The sequence below is a fragment of the Taudactylus pleione genome, unplaced genomic scaffold, assembly GCF_031769625.1.
Source record: "Taudactylus pleione unplaced genomic scaffold, aTauple2 ptg000032l, whole genome shotgun sequence".
NCBI lineage: Eukaryota > Metazoa > Chordata > Amphibia > Anura > Myobatrachidae > Taudactylus > Taudactylus pleione.
This window is the reverse complement of record NW_028284434.1, coordinates 48,493,203-48,512,405: the sequence shown is the minus strand read 5'-3', so window position 1 is coordinate 48,512,405 and position 19,203 is coordinate 48,493,203. Positions and strand designations below refer to the sequence as shown.

Genomic DNA, 19,203 nt, shown 5'->3' with positions numbered 1-19,203 from the left:
GGCCTCCTATAAAAAAGCCCTTCCAGCAGTTCTTCAGTAGGATGAAGAGTTGGACACAGATCACTCATCTCATGAGGAGGAGGAAGGTGAAATGCTAGAGGATTCGGATGTGGAGTTTTTCTCACAGGAACCCAAGGTGGCTACACAGGGTATTGAGGCTCTTATCCTGGCGGCTCGGGAATTCCTTCACGTTTCAGATTCGGAGGTATCGGAATCGCTGGATTCCTCTTTGTTCGGTAAAGATTTAAAGTCCACTGTTACTTTTCTCCAGTTAGCTGAGTAACTGGCAGCAGCCTGGATGCACCCAGATAGGAATTTTCAGCTCCCCAGGCGCTTTCTCTCTCTCTCTCTCTCTCTCTCTCTCTCTCTCTCTCTCTCTCCTTTTCCCATAGATAACAGAAGTAAATGGGAAACCCCTCCGTCTATGGATTCCTCGGTCTCTCGCCTATCCAATAAGACTACGCTACCAGTCCCGGGAACTGCAACCTTAAAGAAAAGCTCTGAGCGTAAATTGGAGTCTACTCTCAAGTCCATCTATACTGCTGCTGGAGCCCTACTCAGTCCGGCTTTGGTCGGTTCCTGGGTCAACAAGGCAGTAGACAAGTGGGCTGAACAATTGGTCTACGGTCTAATGCTCCGTGAGCGGATCTCTCTAGCCGAACATATTCAGGAATCGGTTGCTTATCTGGGAGAGGCCTCGAGAGATATTGGACAGGTAGGCTCCAGAATTTCTGCTTCAGCAGTGGCAGCCCGCCGCACTCTGTGGCTTTGCACTTGGCAGGCGGACGCTGAGGCAAAGCGTGCAGTCGAAGCCCTTCCGTTTACAGGAGATATTCTGTTTGGTCCGGATTTCTCTGGCCATGGGGGGGCAAGAGTATCTATCTGCTTTCCTCGGCAGCGACTCTGCGCTGCTCCTTCAAGGGTCCTTTTCGTCCCTTTCGGGTACCCGCTAAGTTTCGGGGTAGACCAAGAGGTGCATCCTCGGCAGTTCATGAAGGTCGTTCAAGAGGATTGAAGGTTTCAAGCTCCCGTTGCCCAGACCCTAAGCCAACAGACAAACCTTTGGCATGACTGGCTCCTATCCCACCTAGGGGATCCCAAGGTGGGTGCCCGCCTTCTGCAATTCACGGAAGTTTGGTATCGGATTTGTTCTGATATTTGGGTTCGAAACCTTGTATCCCACGGATTCAGGAAAAAGTTTGCTTTTCCTCCTCCAGTTCGTTTTTGCACCACAGAGCTTCCAGTCAATCCTATAAAACAACTGGTTCTGTGACAGGCAATCGACAGGTTACTGGACTCCGAAGTCCTGGTTCCGGCTCCCCAGAGGACTCAGGTATTCTACTCCAAACTGTTTGTGGTTCCAAAACCGGATGGGTCAGTGGGGCCCATTTTGAATCTCTACCTATCCTTTCACAGATTCATGGAATCCCTTCCGTCGGTCATTTCTGGGTTGGAAGCAGTGGAATACATGGTAACCCTGGACATCATGGATGCATATCTACACATCCCCATCTGGAAACCAAACCAAGCATTCCTCCGGTTTGCCATCAAAGATGCTCTTTATCAGTTTCAACCCCTGCCCTTTGGCCTGTCGGCTGCTCCCAGGGCTTTCAGTTCCTCAGGATGATTCTGGATGCTGCCTTACTACGAGTGTTCCTTCCTCTGGACAAGGCGCAAGCCATTCAAGAATTGAGTACGGATGCCAGTCATCGCGGATGGGGAGCAGTTCCAGGGGCATTGGTCTCGTCAGGAGTCTCTCTTGCCGATCAACAAACTCGAACTCAGGGTGGTTTACAACGCGCTGTCAGCAGCAGCTCTCCTTCTGCTGGGATTGCCTGTTTGAGTGCAATCCGACAATGCCACAAAAGTGGGAATGGGTTCTGCACCCTGAAATCTTTCTGAAGTTCATACGTCGTTGGGGCAGCTCGCAGACAGATCTTCGTACTCTTCCTTCTTTTTTGCCGAAGGTGGTATAGGCTTTTCACATTAATCAGACGATTTTTGCCCCGGCTCTGCTGGATTCTTCCATGGCTTCGCACTTCCTAGATGTGTTGAGGGCCCTCCATATCTACGTGGCCCGTACAGCGGGTTTATGTAAATTGGATGCTCTTTTTGTTCTTTATGATGCGGCCCGCCGGGGTTGGCCTGAGTCCAAACAGACTTTGGCCAGATGGATCCATCTGGCTATTCGGCAGGCTTATGTTGCCAATGTATCCACTTTGGCGCTGTGTGGGTACTTCTTGGGCTTCGCGCCTAGGGGCTTCTGCGTCCCCTTTGCTGTGCTCGTCCCCAGTGTCTTGAGCTCCAGTGTCCTGTAATGGATGAAGGAGAGAATACAGGAATTTGGTACTTACCGGTAAATCCATTTCTCTGATTCCACGAGGGACACTGGCCACCCTCCCAGCACTGCTTACGTGCTTTCAGTTTTCCCATTGGAATTTTTCTGCTCCAGTTCTTTTGCAGTTTTGTGCTTATTAATGTGACTGCCTGCGTTGCCTGCAGTATGTTATGTTCCTCAAGTGAGCTGTTCCTGTGGTGTCTGTTTTGCTATCTGTTCTCTGTCTCCTCTCGGGCTCAGTTTCTTAACTGGGGCTGATGGGGCATAGAAAGGGAGGAGCCAGCACATGTTTAGATTATTTAAGGTGCCAGGCTCTACTCTGCCACCGTCTATACCCCAGTGTCTTGAACTATAGTGTCCCCTGTGAAATCCGAGAAATGGATTTACCGGTAAGTACCAAAATCCTGTTTTATTGTACATTCACAGTGCAGCAAAGCATGGATTTAATGTCTTACTCTCAATCAGACTCACAAAGGTTAAAATCCACTTGTAATTTTAGCTAAAAGGTCAAAAAAAAGTTATGACGTTAAATACTAGAATTCTTGTCCATTTAATGTCCAGATAACTTTTTGTTTTCTTTACCATGCTGCAGAACGAACAATATTTCTGACTTCTTCAGGTCTCACTCAAGATTTGTAGCTGATTTTTGTTTCCTGTTTATATCCCACCCTGATCTTCTGGTTTGACAATGAAAAGTGATGGTTGAACAACATTCTCCCTCCTCATTGCAGGGCGAGGCTCCTTCCGACCCATCCACTCCACCCTCCGTAAAGCTGCCTCTCAACCCATTGTCCCTAAAGGACTGTCTGTCGCCACCACAAATTCTCTAGCCAGTGAGTATCATTACATGAGCACACCAGACTTATAAATTACATTGTGCAGAATTGGTACTAGTAGCCGATCAGGCAATCACTGCCTTTGCCTAACTAGTAATAGATCCTATTTGGTGAGTATGGTTATCTGTATTGCATAGTCATTATGTTAGATGGTTGTAATTGTACCTGACCTATGGACAGAAGGCCTCCTTTTATATAAAATAGTCTAAAAAGTCTTGTTTGTGTGCGCATGAGCCTTCATACACGTATGCAAGTTATTTTCCTGTGCAAGTTATTTTCTATTTACTTAGGGGTGGCCAGCGTGGTTATCTTGTGGTTTGACATGTAGTTTATATTGCCTGCATCGAATGTAACAGATTTCATGCAGTCTGTTATTCCTCTGCCATGTATTGTTTAATAAGTGTTTCTGGGTATCTATTCCCATAACACGGCTGCTTTTACATCTGTTTTTTAATTTATTTATTTTTGTTAACCCTTTAGGTGCTATTGACTTGGCTGCTAAGAGTGCAGGTATTATCCCAGGTGCTCCTTTACCAGTTCTGGAGACGGACAGCCTGGTGGGAATTGGACCCCTGCCTTCAGAGGGTTTGACTGGCACCGTGACAGAGCCCAGGTTAGAGGGAACTAGTGAGGATCCCATGCCAGCAGTTACAGTGTGCCCTGAGGTGAGGATGTCTTCCTTTTAACACGCTTATCCTCTCTTTGTAATTATTGGGGGTTTTAACCACTTTCTCTGTTTTTGCAATTCCAACACTACAATTTTTCTATCCTTTTGCTATGTTTGAATTACTGACACATCCTCGTTCTCTATTGTAGGTTCCTTTTATTGCTCTTTCCACACCCCCTGTGCAAGAGACCCCACAGCCATTCCAGGTACTGCTCTTCTCTATTCTTTAGCAACTGTGAAGCTCACTTTTGAGGGTTTCTGCCCTAGTGATAAACATTTTGGCATGTTTATTCTATATAATCGTTTGTGGATGAGTAATTTCGTGTTTGTATGCCGTCGTTCTTCTGGCACTATGGCAACATCATGACTATATAACCAATAATTGTCCCATTTTATACAATATAACGTATTCTTAGGGGTATATTTATTGAAGTGCTGGTTTTTAGAAGTGGAGATGTTGCTCATAGCTTCTAGCTATTATCTTCTAGAAGGTGCTAGATAAACGTTAAGTAGAATCTGATTGATTGCTATGGGCAACATCTCCATTTCTAAAAACCCGCACTTTAGTATATATACCTCTTAAGCCGGGTACACACTAGACGATATCATCCACATCGGCCAGTGTGTACTGACTATGTGTGCTCCCGCGCGTCGTCAGCGCCATCGGACCTGCATGCAAGTCCGAAGGGCGATATCATCAGCGGGGGCCATGCTGTTGAGTGCGGTATGGCCCCCGCTTTCGCCCCCGGCACGGCAAGTGTGTGTGCACTTGCCAATGCCGGGACCCCCACTGTGTCCCGTCATTAGCGAGATGGTGCTGGCACACATCGTTTAGTGTGTACCCAGCATTATGGAGCATACACACGGTCAGATTTGTCAGATGAACGATTTGAATGATTTTTGACTGCATTAAAATGAATGGAAATCGTCCAAGTCTGACTGCAAACACATCAGATGTCAGATATCTTTATCTGACCATCGGGAACTCGCATCGTTCAAATCATTCATCTGACAGTTCTGTCAGATATGTCAGATTTTCCTTCAGATATGAACGACTGAACGATTTTTAAATCGTTATCGTTCAGATTTGAAGGAAAAATCTGACCGTGTGTATGCACCATTAGTCTCCAAGAAGTTCTCTGACCAATATACAAGCGTAAACCACAAGAGAGAAACTTTTGTTACAAGGTGACTCCTATGTCGGTACGATGACTGCACCAGCTATAAAGATATGTTATATCAGACCCTTCAACCTAACTCCTTCCATCAGGTACAAAATACTCTGCTCCTGAACTTCCCACCTGTTTTGTGATTTGCAGTCACTTTTGTTGGAGTAGTAAATTGAAGAGAATGATGTAAAAACACGGGTGGCTGGAATCATAAATTAGTTGGAAAGTCCAGGAGCAGAGCATTTTGAACCTGATGGAATGGGTCATGTTGGAGGGTCTGTAATATGCAGCAGACACAATAGTTAAAGAGATTCCAGCCTTTCAGTTCATTCTAAGCCACTGATATCACTTTGTCCTAGTGAAGCTGTCTGTTCCATCCAAACAGCATGTATGTCTTCAAAATGTCTGTCTTCATTGTATGTGGGCAACAGGTGCTGGTTAACATGTATTGAGTCATTTGAGCTTTACAGAAATAGGAAGATTAATCCTTCCCCAAGAAATAACATGAGGTGTTAATGAAAATTAATTATTTGACAGACCATATTAACTTGGTACAATGTTGAGTCTAACGTCTGTGGAGCTGGATGTCTACTTCTACTTAGTAAAATTCTTCAGCCCATGAACGTGTGCTATAATTCCAAATAGGAAGCACTGTATATAAAACATCACTGAACTTTCTTTCAGCCATCATCCATCTTGTCCATGCCTCACATTACCCAGAATCCTCTTCAGAATGGTCCACCAGATCTGTCCAGTTGCAACGCGAACAGCTCCAGCTCCTGCCTGTCTCCCCCCAATGTCTCTGCTCTGCTAGACATCTCCCTACCAGGTCCTCCTGATGATGTCCTCTCACATGGGGAGACAGCAACACACATCAGTGATTCCATCATTGAAATAGCCATAAGCTCTGGACAGTTTGGTAAGTTTACATTATTGAGAATAGAGGAAAGTATCCCTGTTAGTACAGGATGATTGGAGTAAACCAGGCATACTGAATTATGTGCTGACTGAATTGGGGCATTACCATTAAAGCGATCATAAACTGTTTTTGTTACACTGCTTCTCTTTTTCTTCTTCCAGTGCCTTGCATGGAGATGTCTTCTGTCATTACTTCACTGGTTTATTGTATTTTTTGGTACTATTTCTTACACAGCCATTTATACCTTCTCAATTGCTCCCATCGTAGGAGTCCCTCAACCCCACCTCTTTTGCCAGCCTTGAAAATGATTCAGTGAACACTTGGCTGCTTAGGATACTATGGACCTCTATCCTTAGTATTCCAGACAATGGGCCTGATTCAGACCCGCTCGCAAGCAGGTTGATGGCCGGGCAGTGCGCACGCTCGAGCCCCAGAGCGAGTGAGAACTTCACTCACTCGGGGCTCTCAGTAAAACAGGGCGGCTGTTGATGTTGATCGACAGCTCGCCACGTTTTGTAGGCAGGTCGAAGGGGTGGCTGGCCAAACGGAGACGCTCCGAAGGAACACCTATTAGAGCAGGAAGTTCACTGGGGCTTGCGGTGGACGAGATCCTACCACAAGGGTCTCGTCTCAAGCCCGATGGTCGTGACCATCGCAGGCCGCCCGCTAAAGCTGTGGGTGGTCACCCACAGCTTAGCGAGCGGCCTGGAGGCTGGTCAAAAAAAAAAAAACGCCTGCCCTGATTCAGAGCACATAGTGAGCGCCCCTGAATCAGGGCCAGAGAGAGGTGAATTGAGGCTGAACTCTGCAGGAGCAGCCCCCTAAAGCTTTTTATTTTATTTTTTTAACGTTAAGTTTTTTTCTCCAGAGCGGCAGCGATGGGCTGTCTGTACAGACGCCCACGCTGCCGCTCCTTCTCCCTGCTGGCGCCGCGATGCCAGCACTGAACTGGGGATCGCGGCGGGGGAAGCCAGAGTCTGTACTAGCCGGACTCTGGTTTCCCCCGGGACTGCTGCCGGAGACGCCGGGGAGATCAAGGTAAGCCACGCACCGCTGATTAGCCGCGGTGCGCGGGTTCCTTTTAAATGCAGTCCCATGCCCCCGGTCTAGGGGACAGACCGGGGGCGCTAGCGGTGGCGGCGGGCTCCCCCTCCATTGGAGGCATACCCCACTAGACCACCAGGGTGAATAACGCGGCAAGCGAGATGCCGGCAACCCGGGGTTAAAGGCTAGCCAAGGGAGGAAGCCTTCCCTGTCTAGCGGCTCCTCCCCTCAGCTCAGCGCGCCTTTCAGCTCGTAGTCTGGCGTCGCTGAGCTGCAGATACTCGGCCACTCCTCCTCTGAGGTCTCCAGCAGCCATACTCTCAGGGAGCATGTGGACTGGTCCCCCTGTGTACCTCTCCCCTACAAAATGACAGTGTACACAGCACTATAGCCCTCCCAGACACTGAATCTGGGCAGGTTGATTGTAGTGGAAAGGTGCAGTGAGTATATCTTCCTGCATGGTATGTGACTTTTGCTAGTGCTGCCTGTCTGTGCTAATTTCTACTTACTGTCAGCCTATACCTATCCCTTTCCTTCTCCTACAAGCCCTACAGGTGTGCGGGGGAAGGGTGTTTCTACTGACCTCACTTATATAGATCACGTATTTGTGAGGTCCGTCACATACAGTTGTGTGCTACACAGGGCCATATTGTGGGCTGTTGTCCAGCACTCTGGTGAGTGCGCACGTTTTCTTCCTAGGTCATAACTGTATATTTAACTATATAGTCTGTCATGTCTGAGGAGGAGATTGAGAACTCTGTGGCTCCGGTATTGTTCTCCTGCAGGCGCTGTTCTGCAGGAGTGGATAGGGAGGATTTGTCACAGGACGGCCTGTGCGGACGGTGTCAGGCGGTCCCTAGTACGTCTAAACCTCCTATGTCGCAGGAGCCACCATGGGCGATGTTTTCCCAGGTGCTGGTGTCCATCGCGGACCGTCCCTCGGTCCCGACTGCCGTCCCTACTAGGGCGTTGCCCCAGCCTACCATCCCCCATTCCCCGGGTGTCCCACAATTATTGCAGACTCCCCCGGGGTCTCAGCCTGTTGGTCCCTATGCGGGGTTGCCAATGTATATACAGTCCACCCCTGTGGCGCAGCAGGCTGAGGTGCCGTTTCAGGCTCCTGTGGCAGCTCCTCCACCCTGGGTGGATGCGCTTTCCCACACTGTCCAAGATTTGGCGGCAGCAGCATCTTCGGCTTTTCAGTCGATGTTGCGCAGTGACGTGCCCTCCAGGGTGTCTAAACGCACAGTTATGGCGCAGGCTGCGCATTTTTTGGACTCTGAGGGGTCCTCGGATGATGGTGAGGTGCAGGATGACTCAGCCTCAGATGCCTCAGTCCAGGAGGTAGACACTAAGTCTTCCATCAATGTGCAGGCTCTGGTTAGGGCAGTGCGGGCCATTCTTCTGATTGAGGATGAGGCACCCGCTCCCAAGTCGAGGTATCCTAGTTTTAAATAAGCTAAGGTTACTTCTGCAGCGTTCCCCTTGTCTGATCAGTTGACGGATCACATGGCGGTGGCCTGGCAGACACCCAGTAAGCGATTCCTTCCACAGAAGCGGTTGGCGTCCAATTATCCGTTTCCGGAGGCGCATTGTAAGAAATGGGAAACTCCACCTGCGGCTGATTCCCATGTAACCCGCCTCATCAGGAGTGCTACTTTGCCATTGCCGTCTATATCCTCGCTGAAGGATCCTACGGACAGGAAGGTGGAGACTTGTCTAAAGTCTATTTACTCTCTATCAGGGGCTGTGCCCGGCCGTCCATGGCCATCTCCTGGGTGGCCAAGGCCATTGAGGGTTGGGCCAACGCCTTGGAGGATACGTTTACGGATGAAGCTCCGGATGTCCAGAGGGCATTGTTAAGACAGATGAGAGATGCCGCTTCCTACATTGGAGAAGCATCTTTGGATGCTAGCCTGCTGACCTCTAGGGTTTCGGCGGCAGCAGTGTCTGCTCGCAGAGCCTTGTGGTTGAGGTCTTGGAGAGCAGATGCTGATTCAAAGAAAGGCTTGGAGGCCTTACCTTTTAATGGAGAGTTACTATTTGGTCCGGACCTGGACAAAGTAGTAGATACCCTGGCAAAATCCAAGTCAGCCTTCCTCCCTTCAGCTACGACACCTGCTAAGGTCCGGAGCTCGGCCTTTCGGGTTCAGGGCAAGGCAAAGGGTCAGTCCTTCCTGAGGCAGTCCACAACCAAGACCGCCTCAAAGCCTAAGAAGCAAGCCTGGAGTGCTAGGCGTCCTTCTTCCAAGCAAGACGATAAGCCTTCTACATGATGGGACGGGCCTTACTCTGGGGGACCCCAGAGTGGGAGGCCGACTTCTTCAATTCGCCCAGTGCTGGCACAATACCACCACGGATGCCTGGGTGCGAGAAGTGGTCTCCCAGGGGTACGCCCTGTCTTTTCGGCACAGGCCGCCTCGCCAGTTTTTTTGCACGAGTCCTTCTCAGGACAAAACCAAGGCCTTGCAGGTTCAGGAAGCCATAGAGAGGCCTTGCTGACGGCGGGGGTCATTATACCCGTACCACAATCTCAACGTGGGATGGGGTATTACTCTACGCTGTTTCTGGTGCAGAAACCCATTGGCTCTCATCGCCCCATCCTCAATTTGAAGTCCCTGAACAGGTTTCTCAGGGTTCCCAAATTCAGGATGGAAACTTTGCGTTCCATCATTCTGGCGATGGAACCGGGGGATTATATGGTCTCCCTGGATATCCAGGACGCCTACCTCCATGTGCCTATAGCAACATCGCACCAACGGTTTCTGCGGTTTGCTATTCTCCACAACCACTACCTATTCAGGGCTCTACCCTTTGGCCTCTCCACGGCACTAAGGGTATTTACCAAGGTGATGGCGGCTCACCTTTGGAGCCAGGGGATACGGTTGCTACCGTAACTAGACGACCTCCTCTTGCTGGCAAGCTCCCTGGAGGTACTGATCCAGCATCTCCACCTGACGGTCGCTTGTCTACAGGCGCACGGGTGGTTGATCAACTGGAAGAAGTCCTCCCTCATCCCATCACAGCGGATGGTTCATTTGGGGGCCCTGCTGGACTCTCGTCAGCAACGGATTTTTCTGACTCCAGAGAAGGTCTCCTCCTTACAGCTGCGGATTCACAGTTGTGTGAGCAGGGGCAGAGTGTCGGTGCACTCAGCGATGAGAGTTTTGGGGTCCATTGTGTCGGCATTCGACATGGTGGAGTTTTCCCAGTTCCATTCCAGGCCCCTGCAGAGGCTGATTCTTTCCGAATGGAACGGATTGCCACACAGGATCCGCTCTCAGATGCTGGTGTTGTCCTCGGAGGTGCGTCTGTCCCTGGCCTGGTGGCTACAGACTGCTCATCTCCTCGGGGGGTGCCCCTTTTGGATCCCGGAATGGGTTCTGCTCACGACAGTTGCCAGTCTCCGGGGTTGGGGGGCGGTGACAGGCTCCTTGTCACTTCAGGGTCGTTGGTCGTCGGAGGAAGCGATTCTTCCCATCAACATCCTGCAACTGCGGGCAGTGTACACAGCCCTGCAGTTGTCCGGCACCGCTCTTCACGGAAGGGCCGTTCAGGTGCAGTCAGACAACGCCACCACGGTGGCGTACATCAATCACCAGGGTGGGACTCGCAGTCGAGCTGCGATGTCGGAGGTGTCCCGCGTCCTGGCTTGGGCAGAGCGCTATCTTCCAGCTCTCTTGGCAGTCTTCATCCCTGGAGCCCTCAATTGGGAGGCAGACTTCCTCAGCCGTTACGACGTGCATCCCGGGGAATGGTCGCTTCATCCAGAGGTATTCCAACTACTCGTGGACAAGTGGGGGCTGCCAGAGCTGGACCTGATGGCGTCCCGTCACAATCACAAGCTGCCCGTGTATGGGTCAAGGACAAGGGACGTAGGCGCAAGTCTGATAGACGCGCTGTCGGTGAAATGGCTGTTTCACCTGGCTTACTTGTTCCCTCCGATATCTCTGCTGCCTCGGGTCCTGCACAAGTTCAAGCAGGACGGAGGCACACTGATCCTGGTGGCCCCAGCGTGGCCAAGAAGGCCGTGGTACTCCAATCTGCGGAGCCTGTCCATCGACGCTCCGTACCTCCTACATCAACGGCGGGACCTGTTGTCTCAGGGGCCCTGTCTTCACCCGGATCTGGGTCGACTATCTTTGACGGCGTGGCTCTTGAGACAGCCGTCCTGAGGTCTCGGGGCTTTTCTAGCTCCGTTATTACCACCATGCTGAGGGCACGCAAGCCTGCTTCCGCGAGGATCTACCACAGAGTGTGGCACACTTACTTTCAGTGGTGCGAGGCCAGAAAATATGATCCCCAGGTGTTCCGGTTTTCGCGTATTCTGGCTTTCCTTCAGTCGGGTTTGGATTTAGGATTACGTCTTTCCTCACTGAAGGTGCACGTGTCTGCTCTGTCGGTGTGGTTCCAGCACAGGATTTCTGCTATGCCGGACATACACACTTTTTTCCAGGGTGTTTTAAGAATCCAGCCCCCCTTTGTGCCACCTGTGGCCCCGTGGGATTTGGCGGTGGTTCTTCGGGCCTTACAGGGTCCTCCTTTTGAGCCCTTGGAGTCAGTGGAGCTCAAGTGGCTAAATTTTAAGACGGTTTTCCTCTTGGCAATTGCTTCTGCCAGGAGGGTTTCGGATTTGGGGGCGCTTTCCTGTCGTCCCCCTTTTCTGGTTTTTCATCAGGACAGAGCGGTGCTTTGCACGCGTCCTGATTTCCTGCCTAAGGTGGTTTCCAGGTTCCACATTAATCAGGAAATTGTTGTACCAGCCTTTCAGTCGCCTGATCTTTCGGCTGGGGAGGCTTCCTTAGACGTTGTCTGTGCTCTCCAGGTTTATGTGGACCGGACTAGTTCTGTGAGGAAGTCGGATTCTTTGTTTATCCTCTTTAGTTTTCACAAGAGGGGTTGGCCTGCCAACAAACAGACTCTAGCCCGTTGGCTTCGTTCTGTTATTATTGAGGCTTATATGCAGGAGGGTTTACCTGTTCCAGCCTCTGTTAAGGCTCATTCCTGTGGGCCCTTCTTGGGCTGCTAGCCGTGGCGCCTCTGCTGTTCAGCTGTGTAAGGCGGCCACCTGGTCTTCCATTCAGACCTTTTTGAGGTTCTATGCGTTTGACACCTTTGCCTCTCAGGATGCATCCTTTGGGCACCGGGTTCTCCTATCAGCACAGGAGCGTCCCCGCCCTTAGTTGGACTGCTTTGGGACATCCCCAAGGTCACCCTGTGGACCCCTATGGACCTTGAAGTAGAAAACAAGAGATATGGTAAGAACTTACCTTTATCTCTGTTTCTACGAAGTCCATAGGGTCCACAGGGCACACGCCCTGACACACCTGGCTTCATATGGGCTCTGTGACTGGTCACCAGTTTTCCGTCTCCCATTTCTGTGAGTATGGTTCTTGTGTGTTCCAGTCATCCTTCTCTCTGCTTCGTCTCCTCCTCCGGCCTTGGCTGCTTACCAACTGAGGTGCCTGTGGCTCGGGGGCGGGGTATAGAGAAGGATGGACCCAAGTGCATCCTGGGAGCAGCTAAAAGCTTTAACTCCGTGGTGCCCGAGGATCCAGGATCCAGCTATACCCCTAAGGTCACCCTGTGGACCCTATGGACTTCGTAGAAACAGAGATAATAAAGGTAAGTTCTTACCATATCTCTTGTTTTGTCTGTAACTCGCAGCACTGTGTTCATAATGAAGAGAAAACTGAATACCTCAGAGCAAACCTGTAGAAGCACAGGTTTGCACTATCTGTCTATGCCAAATATCATACTGAATTGCGTGTTGGACAATCAGATCCCCTTTGTGTTGCCTTCTTTCCTCCTTTATCCTAGGTGGCACCTGCAAATATTCAGCGTCTAAATAGAGGTATTTTTTTTAAGCATCCTTAGACAGAGGCCTTAGTACATAGCAGCAGAGTATTTTGACATGGGCATAATTTCTGCCCATGTGAGTAAACTACTCCTGGCCAACAGTGATATGCACCAGTGCCACCCATTTGTGAAAACAGGGATTCTCTGGGGCAATTCAGGTTCTGGCTATTATCACTTTAGCCAAAGCAAGCAGACTAACCCCATATTGTGATGTATGATTATCTAGTAGAAGAGCAAGTACGACTGTAACCTATGTTTCTGACATGAGAGAGCCAGTGGTTGACTGAAATGTCTTCCTGCCCAAGTGGTTTGGCTCCTTCCGGCCAATGTTGGACCCGAAAGACCTTGACAAATTCCATAAACTACAAGTCCACCAAGATTGTGGCTTTTGGCAGTGCTTCTGCATTTTCAGAGGCTCCTGATGGTCCCAATGAGATTCTGAGGAAAGCACGATCTGGGCAAAAGGCAGTTTTTTGTATCCAACCTAGTGGCAGAATTATTAAAGGGCACAAATCATTGCTGATCTATCAACCACTGTGACGTGCCTGGGCTGCTGTTTCAGCACATTACTGCAGAGTGAGTCCAAACCAGCTATATCCGTCCTGGGCTTGCTGTAAACTGCATAGAGGAAAGTTTTAGGGAGGGGGAGGAAGCACTGGTCAGTGCCTGCCACCTAGGGTGAGCATAACCATCTAACTGTAGCCTAGATCTAACAGTGAGTACAAATATCCTCTGTTAACAGTGTAAAGGTTTTGTAGCGATGTCACATAAAGGCACAATCATGAACAGTCTCTACTATATAAATAAGTAGATCTACTTTGAGATCAAGGGACAAGGAACAAGTGTTGGAGGGTGTGATGATGATTTGAATTTGCGTCATGGTGGACTCATCCCAATTGCAGCGAAGGTGGGGCAGAGCTGTGATGCCATAGATAAAGTCAACAAGGCCCCGTCCACTTTTCAAGAAAGCGAATCTGGATTTAGGAGGGTGACCTAGTCTCCTTGAAGTCTGGGAGGCCTCCAAAAATTCAGGAGTCTCCCAGAATGTCTGGGAGAGTAGGCAAGTATGCTTTACATTATTATGTGTATATACCTCTGACCTGTAAGTCTTTTTTTTTTTTTTACAGGAGAGTCGGTACACCTGTCACCAGCCAAACTTAATGACAACTCCAAAAGTCTTCCTTCGCCCACTAGTCCCCAGCAGAGCTGGATCGCCTCTCCCAGCCATGACCCTCAGTGGTATCCTAACGACTCTACAGACTCCTCACTCAGCAGCTTACTATGTGAGTACAGCTAGATTCTCAGTTTGTGAGCTTAGTAAGAGAAGTCTTTGTAGTTATTAGGATTTATCTAATTCTCTCTTGACCTGATCCGGTTCTCTTCAGCGAGCTTCATTTCTCCAGACAAGAATAAGAAGACTTTGACAGCGGCCACAGGCAACGCCAGCGGCACATCTCTGCTGGGCCCCAGCCTGCTGGACGGCAGCTCCAGAGATTCCTTTGTGTCTCGTTCCCTGTCGGATGTTGTTGAGGTTCGTACAATCAATCTATAACTATATATAGGTACAGACATACAGCTTTGTGTTGTCCATTGGCGGCTCTCTGATGTGGATTCTCTGTTTTGCAGGTGGTAGATTCGCATTTGGCTTGCCTGATGAATGAGAATAGTATAGATTACATATCTCGCTTTAACGACTTGGCCCAAGAACTTTCTGCCACGGACACCACAAAAAGGGATACTCCATTTGATGCTGGAGCCTCAGGCAATGGGCAGCCCATACGAGACCTGTCTTAGTGTGCTCCCAAACGCACCTCTACCGGCCTACGTGCTACAGCTGTATCACACAGCAACACAGGACATTTTGTCCCACAAGCAACTGCTGCACTTTATGTGAAGTCTATAGGAACCAGTATGTTCACATATTAGAAGCCAGTGGTATTGGATGTGTATATACCTGTCCGGGTCATTGGATAAAGCTACTTAGCGTTGCTTTTTATAAGGCAGTATTTACAACTCATGGGATGTTGTCACAGTGTGTGACAACTGTCTTTTGTCATCTGTGATGGCAGCTCGAGATGTACAGCAAGTGACTTGGTATAGGAAGTTCTCAGACCCATTGATTACCATAGTCTGTATAGAATGATAACCGAACTTCTGCAGTGATACTACAGCCGCTGTGTACATGAGATCCTGGTTCGTGTACATGAGATCCTGGTTCGTGCTGGAGCATCACATGTCTGCCTGCTCTAGAATACAGGTCTTGAACTCTTTTATAAAGCTTATAACTCTACACAATGCATTACTCTGCAGAAGAAAATAAGCCATAATGAATTTGACTTTATCCATTGTTAGATGGGCTTTGTGCAAAATATGCAATTTCTTTCCGTGTTGTGCATTTTGGATATATTTTTTGTTTCTAATGGAACAAAAACAGTCGAGCATAATAGCAAATGGCGGTCCACGATTTTGCCTGATGCATTACAGCCTCCGCCTCACAGCTGGAAATGCATGTCTAGCTCACACTTAACAACAGTTTGTTATACTAACTCTTTTAGAGAAAAAAAAAATCAGTTTGTTTTATGAGCAGGAAACCATGTGGTTATAAAGATTCACAAGGGTTTTATGTGTTGCTGCAAAAAGATGTAGTGTGAGGGTGGATCAAAATGGCCGCCAGTGCTCTGCCTAGACTGAGGTAAAGTTCCTATTTCAGTGACTCAAAGTCAAAAAGTGATGACTGAGTTACTAAATAAGGATAAAAGAACTCATTCATGCCTCCTCTGCGCTGTTATGTAATGCAGTGAATTATAAGAAACCATAGTCATCATTGTTGCAAGGTTAACAAAGCAATTTTACTGGAACAGATGAGCACAGTACTGTACAGTTACATTTTATTCTCTCCATGGCTTCCGATTTGTTCTATTGTCTGCAATGTGTCCCCTAGGTCTCAAGATATCCTTGTCCCGGGCACGTGTCTGGGGTTTTAGATAGAATTTTGGGTCGGCTTTACTAAAATGAGTGTTACTGGGGTTTGTCTTTATGATATCTGGGTCTTAGCACCTGCACTCACACCGCCTTAAGCTTTTCTCATTCACACTTTATTCACAAGGAATCACAGGAAACTGTTTCTGTTAAAATGGGAATTCTGCTATTTGTTCTTCATAACATATCTGCCTAAAGCGTGTATAAAAGACTGCAGATGTCACATGTTCCATTCACTGAACACCCAAAAGGGAAAAAAAATATATATAATTTTTTTATTTTCTGTTTAATGTATATTTATTGCTATTTTTTTTTATTGTTGTTGAGGGTTGTTTTTTTTTTTTTTTTCTATTTATTTTTTTTACTACAATTGAACAGTCACACTTTCGGCTTTTGATTCTTTTGCTATTTGAATGCTACGGTAATAAAACACTGCTGTATGTGTGGGCACTATAAGTCGAGATCTGTTTTGCGATTTGGTCACACATGGTGAATAGAACTAATCTCTGTTTAAAGAGCCTGACTGTACCACTTTGGTAGGCCATTTCGTCATTATTTACCTTTTTTTCCACATTTCACTGTAGATAAAGGCCACATTGGCAGTAGGTTTAGAGGCCTACCTAAAATGTCCCCAGTTACCCGAACTCCATGTCACAGACATAAATAAGATTGGTTGAATACGTACTTGTCACCTGCAACAGAGATGACTTTGTTTCACCGCTTATTGTACATTAGAATAGATCATCTTAAAGTGTGCATGTTGCTTAGACACACATGAGGCAGCCATTTTGTGGGCTGAAGTCCTATTCATGGAAATTGCAAACAGATTTAAATGAAGCGTGAGGCACTTCATGTCTTATTGCTGTCACTAATTCTTAATGAATACTAGGAATATATAGAGAAAAGCGAGACATCTCAGGATGGTGACAGGTTTAAACAAGCATTATACAAAATGGCTGCTTCTGTGGCGTGTATGTGATGGGTATACTTCAAGATGACCTACTGCTTGCTATTTGGGGAGATTTCTGAACCTTGTATTGTTTTCTAGCTAATAAAATCCTGTCTGGATGAAGAATGAATTGCTGAAAATTACCTAAAATCAAGAAAAAAAAAAAAAAACTCTTCAGATTTGCATTTGAATGTCCCAATATCTTTGTAATATAAAATAACCTATATAAAAAGATCTGTATAGTATATGTAAAAAAGTATCACAACCGTCTTCAACCTCTGGATGACAAGAACGGGTTTAATTATATTTGTTTTGTACCATATTGTATATTTAAGTTATTTTACTCTTTAAAGCCTTTTGCAATGATGGGGGCTTTCTTTCTTTTGGGGTGGGCTATTTAATAAAAGTGGTTGCGATTTAACTCTGCTGGTAATTCACGCACAAACAAGGGTTAAAACATCCGTTTTTATGGGCGGGAGGAATTCTAGTATGACTTTGTAAAACCTGTTATCGTTTTCTTAACGTGCATAAATACATTCAAATACTTAGACTAAACCGTGTCTGTGTTATTGCCTCTTTCTCTTGGTAGATGCAATTGCTTATTTTGTGTGATAATATTGCAGGAATAATACCCACAGCCATAAACCCCGCCTCACCTGTTAAAGAAAGTAACTGTACCAGAATAGCCGGGTTCTTTTTGTTTCACCCAGTCATGAGATAGCGAGTCTGCCGAGTCTGCCAAACCGTTTCGTGCTATACTTCATGTATTCTTAACTCTATTCCTCAAGTACCACCCAACAGGTCATGTTTTTGGGATCTTGAAATAGTTGTGATCATTATTTACCCATAAACATTGCATTTACCTGTGCATGAGTAAAGAAATCCTGAAAGCATGACCTGTAGGTGGCACTTGAGAACCCCTTTGCTTGACGAAAAATGCTGTTGCAGATAGAATAGTGGCATACAAAATAGAAGCACCTGATTACCTGGCCACAGCACTCATCCAGACTGGTCCAGCTATTCTATCTACACCACCTGCTCCTTTCCCAGGAAACCTTATGAGCAAAAATAGAGATATTTATGTGTTCTGCTGTTATTGCACTTTAAAGTTAGTGACGTCATGCACTTAGGTGGATCCTGTTCATTGAATTATTTGATATATTGGACTGTAAACGTTGAGTACAGATGTGTCCTTACACATCTTTGCTGCAGTCGCACTAAAAAGCCCCTCTCTGAACGCCTGGTCCCATGAGACTCTAACGTCGAGCATCTTTCTTTACTTTTTTGTTCCACCAAAAATGCGTTTAAGTTGCGATGCAACTAGGACACACCAGGAGACTGTGCTGATTAATATGCTATGCTACATATGTATATCTGCTCATCTGAGGCTTTGAATCTATATTCGAATTGTTACAATTTAGCGGCTGAAGCTTTTTTCATTCCAAGTTCCGTTGTGCTTCATTTACAGACTCCGCTGCACACAGATATACAAGTCTCGCATATCAAATTAATCAGCACAGTCTGCTGGTGCGTCCGGATCACATTGCATTGCAACTTAGGCGCAGTTTCGGTGAAAAAGACATAGAACGCTAGCAGAGTATCACAGGACCTGGCAGCTCACTCACGCCTGGCAAGTTCCGCTGTGTGGCAAATTGAGGCTATATGTGAGAGTATATATTTGTTAGTGTGGTATGTGTTAAATTTATGGTACTTGTTCATGGCCTTGCATACTATCTTTATCTAGCTGATTATTGCCAGGGAATTTGCTAGAAGCCTTAAGTCTAATATTGTATTACTAGCATGGCCGAAGAAATGCCAACTCCAAACAGTACTATAACATAAACCACTCTACCACCTTGCTACAATGGGAGCATTTGAGGCCATTTTTGTGAAATTAAGGTGGCAATGTGCTATGGATACAATGAGGGGAGGGGGATGGGAGACATCTAGACACTTATATTTAAAAAAGATATAAAAAGTTCTAAACATTTTAAATCTAAAAAAAAAAAAAAATACCTCAAAACATAGCCAGTTAAGTGGTTAAAGACTTAAAGCAATACAATTAGTTAAACCTGGAGGAATCCTGGTACTTCCCAAAAGAAGCTCTGCTAGAGCCACTTCTCTCTGAATCGATGTTTAGCCGATGAAACAAAATTTACCCACAGCGCATAGACTGCTCTATTGGAGATGTAGGTAGGTGTGTTGATATGAGTATTTCCCGGCGATAGATAATACAGCATATACCAGTGATGTGGCAGCCGGTCAAAGTGGTAATGGGTTGGAAATCTTATCAGCGCCAATAAATGATGTAATGCTGTAGAATACATATGCGGCCACTGGACCTATTTGTACGTCACTTGATCAGATCAGTGAAATCGCAGTAGATTTCCAGAGGAGCCGCTTACCGAAAGGGCCAGCACCACCTACGCCCAAAGTCTGCAAA

General features: G+C 47.2%; 1 protein-coding gene across 2 annotated transcripts in view; it reads left to right on the top strand.

Annotated features, from left to right (window-relative positions):
* The window catches only part of CRAMP1 (cramped chromatin regulator 1), an 80,817-nt gene extending 63,502 nt beyond the window's left edge, over positions 1-17,315 (top strand). For both annotated transcript variants that reach the window (XM_088452078.1, XM_088452077.1), the window contains exons 15-21: positions 3,070-3,171; positions 3,655-3,839; positions 3,991-4,047; positions 5,695-5,929; positions 13,960-14,115; positions 14,218-14,363; positions 14,459-17,315. In XM_088452078.1, coding sequence (XP_088308204.1) covers positions 3,070-3,171; positions 3,655-3,839; positions 3,991-4,047; positions 5,695-5,929; positions 13,960-14,115; positions 14,218-14,363; positions 14,459-14,626 — 1,049 coding nt within the window. In that variant the 3' untranslated portion in view covers positions 14,627-17,315. The remainder of the gene's footprint in view (positions 1-3,069; positions 3,172-3,654; positions 3,840-3,990; positions 4,048-5,694; positions 5,930-13,959; positions 14,116-14,217; positions 14,364-14,458) is intronic.
* Positions 17,316-19,203: the final 1,888 nt, after the last annotated feature.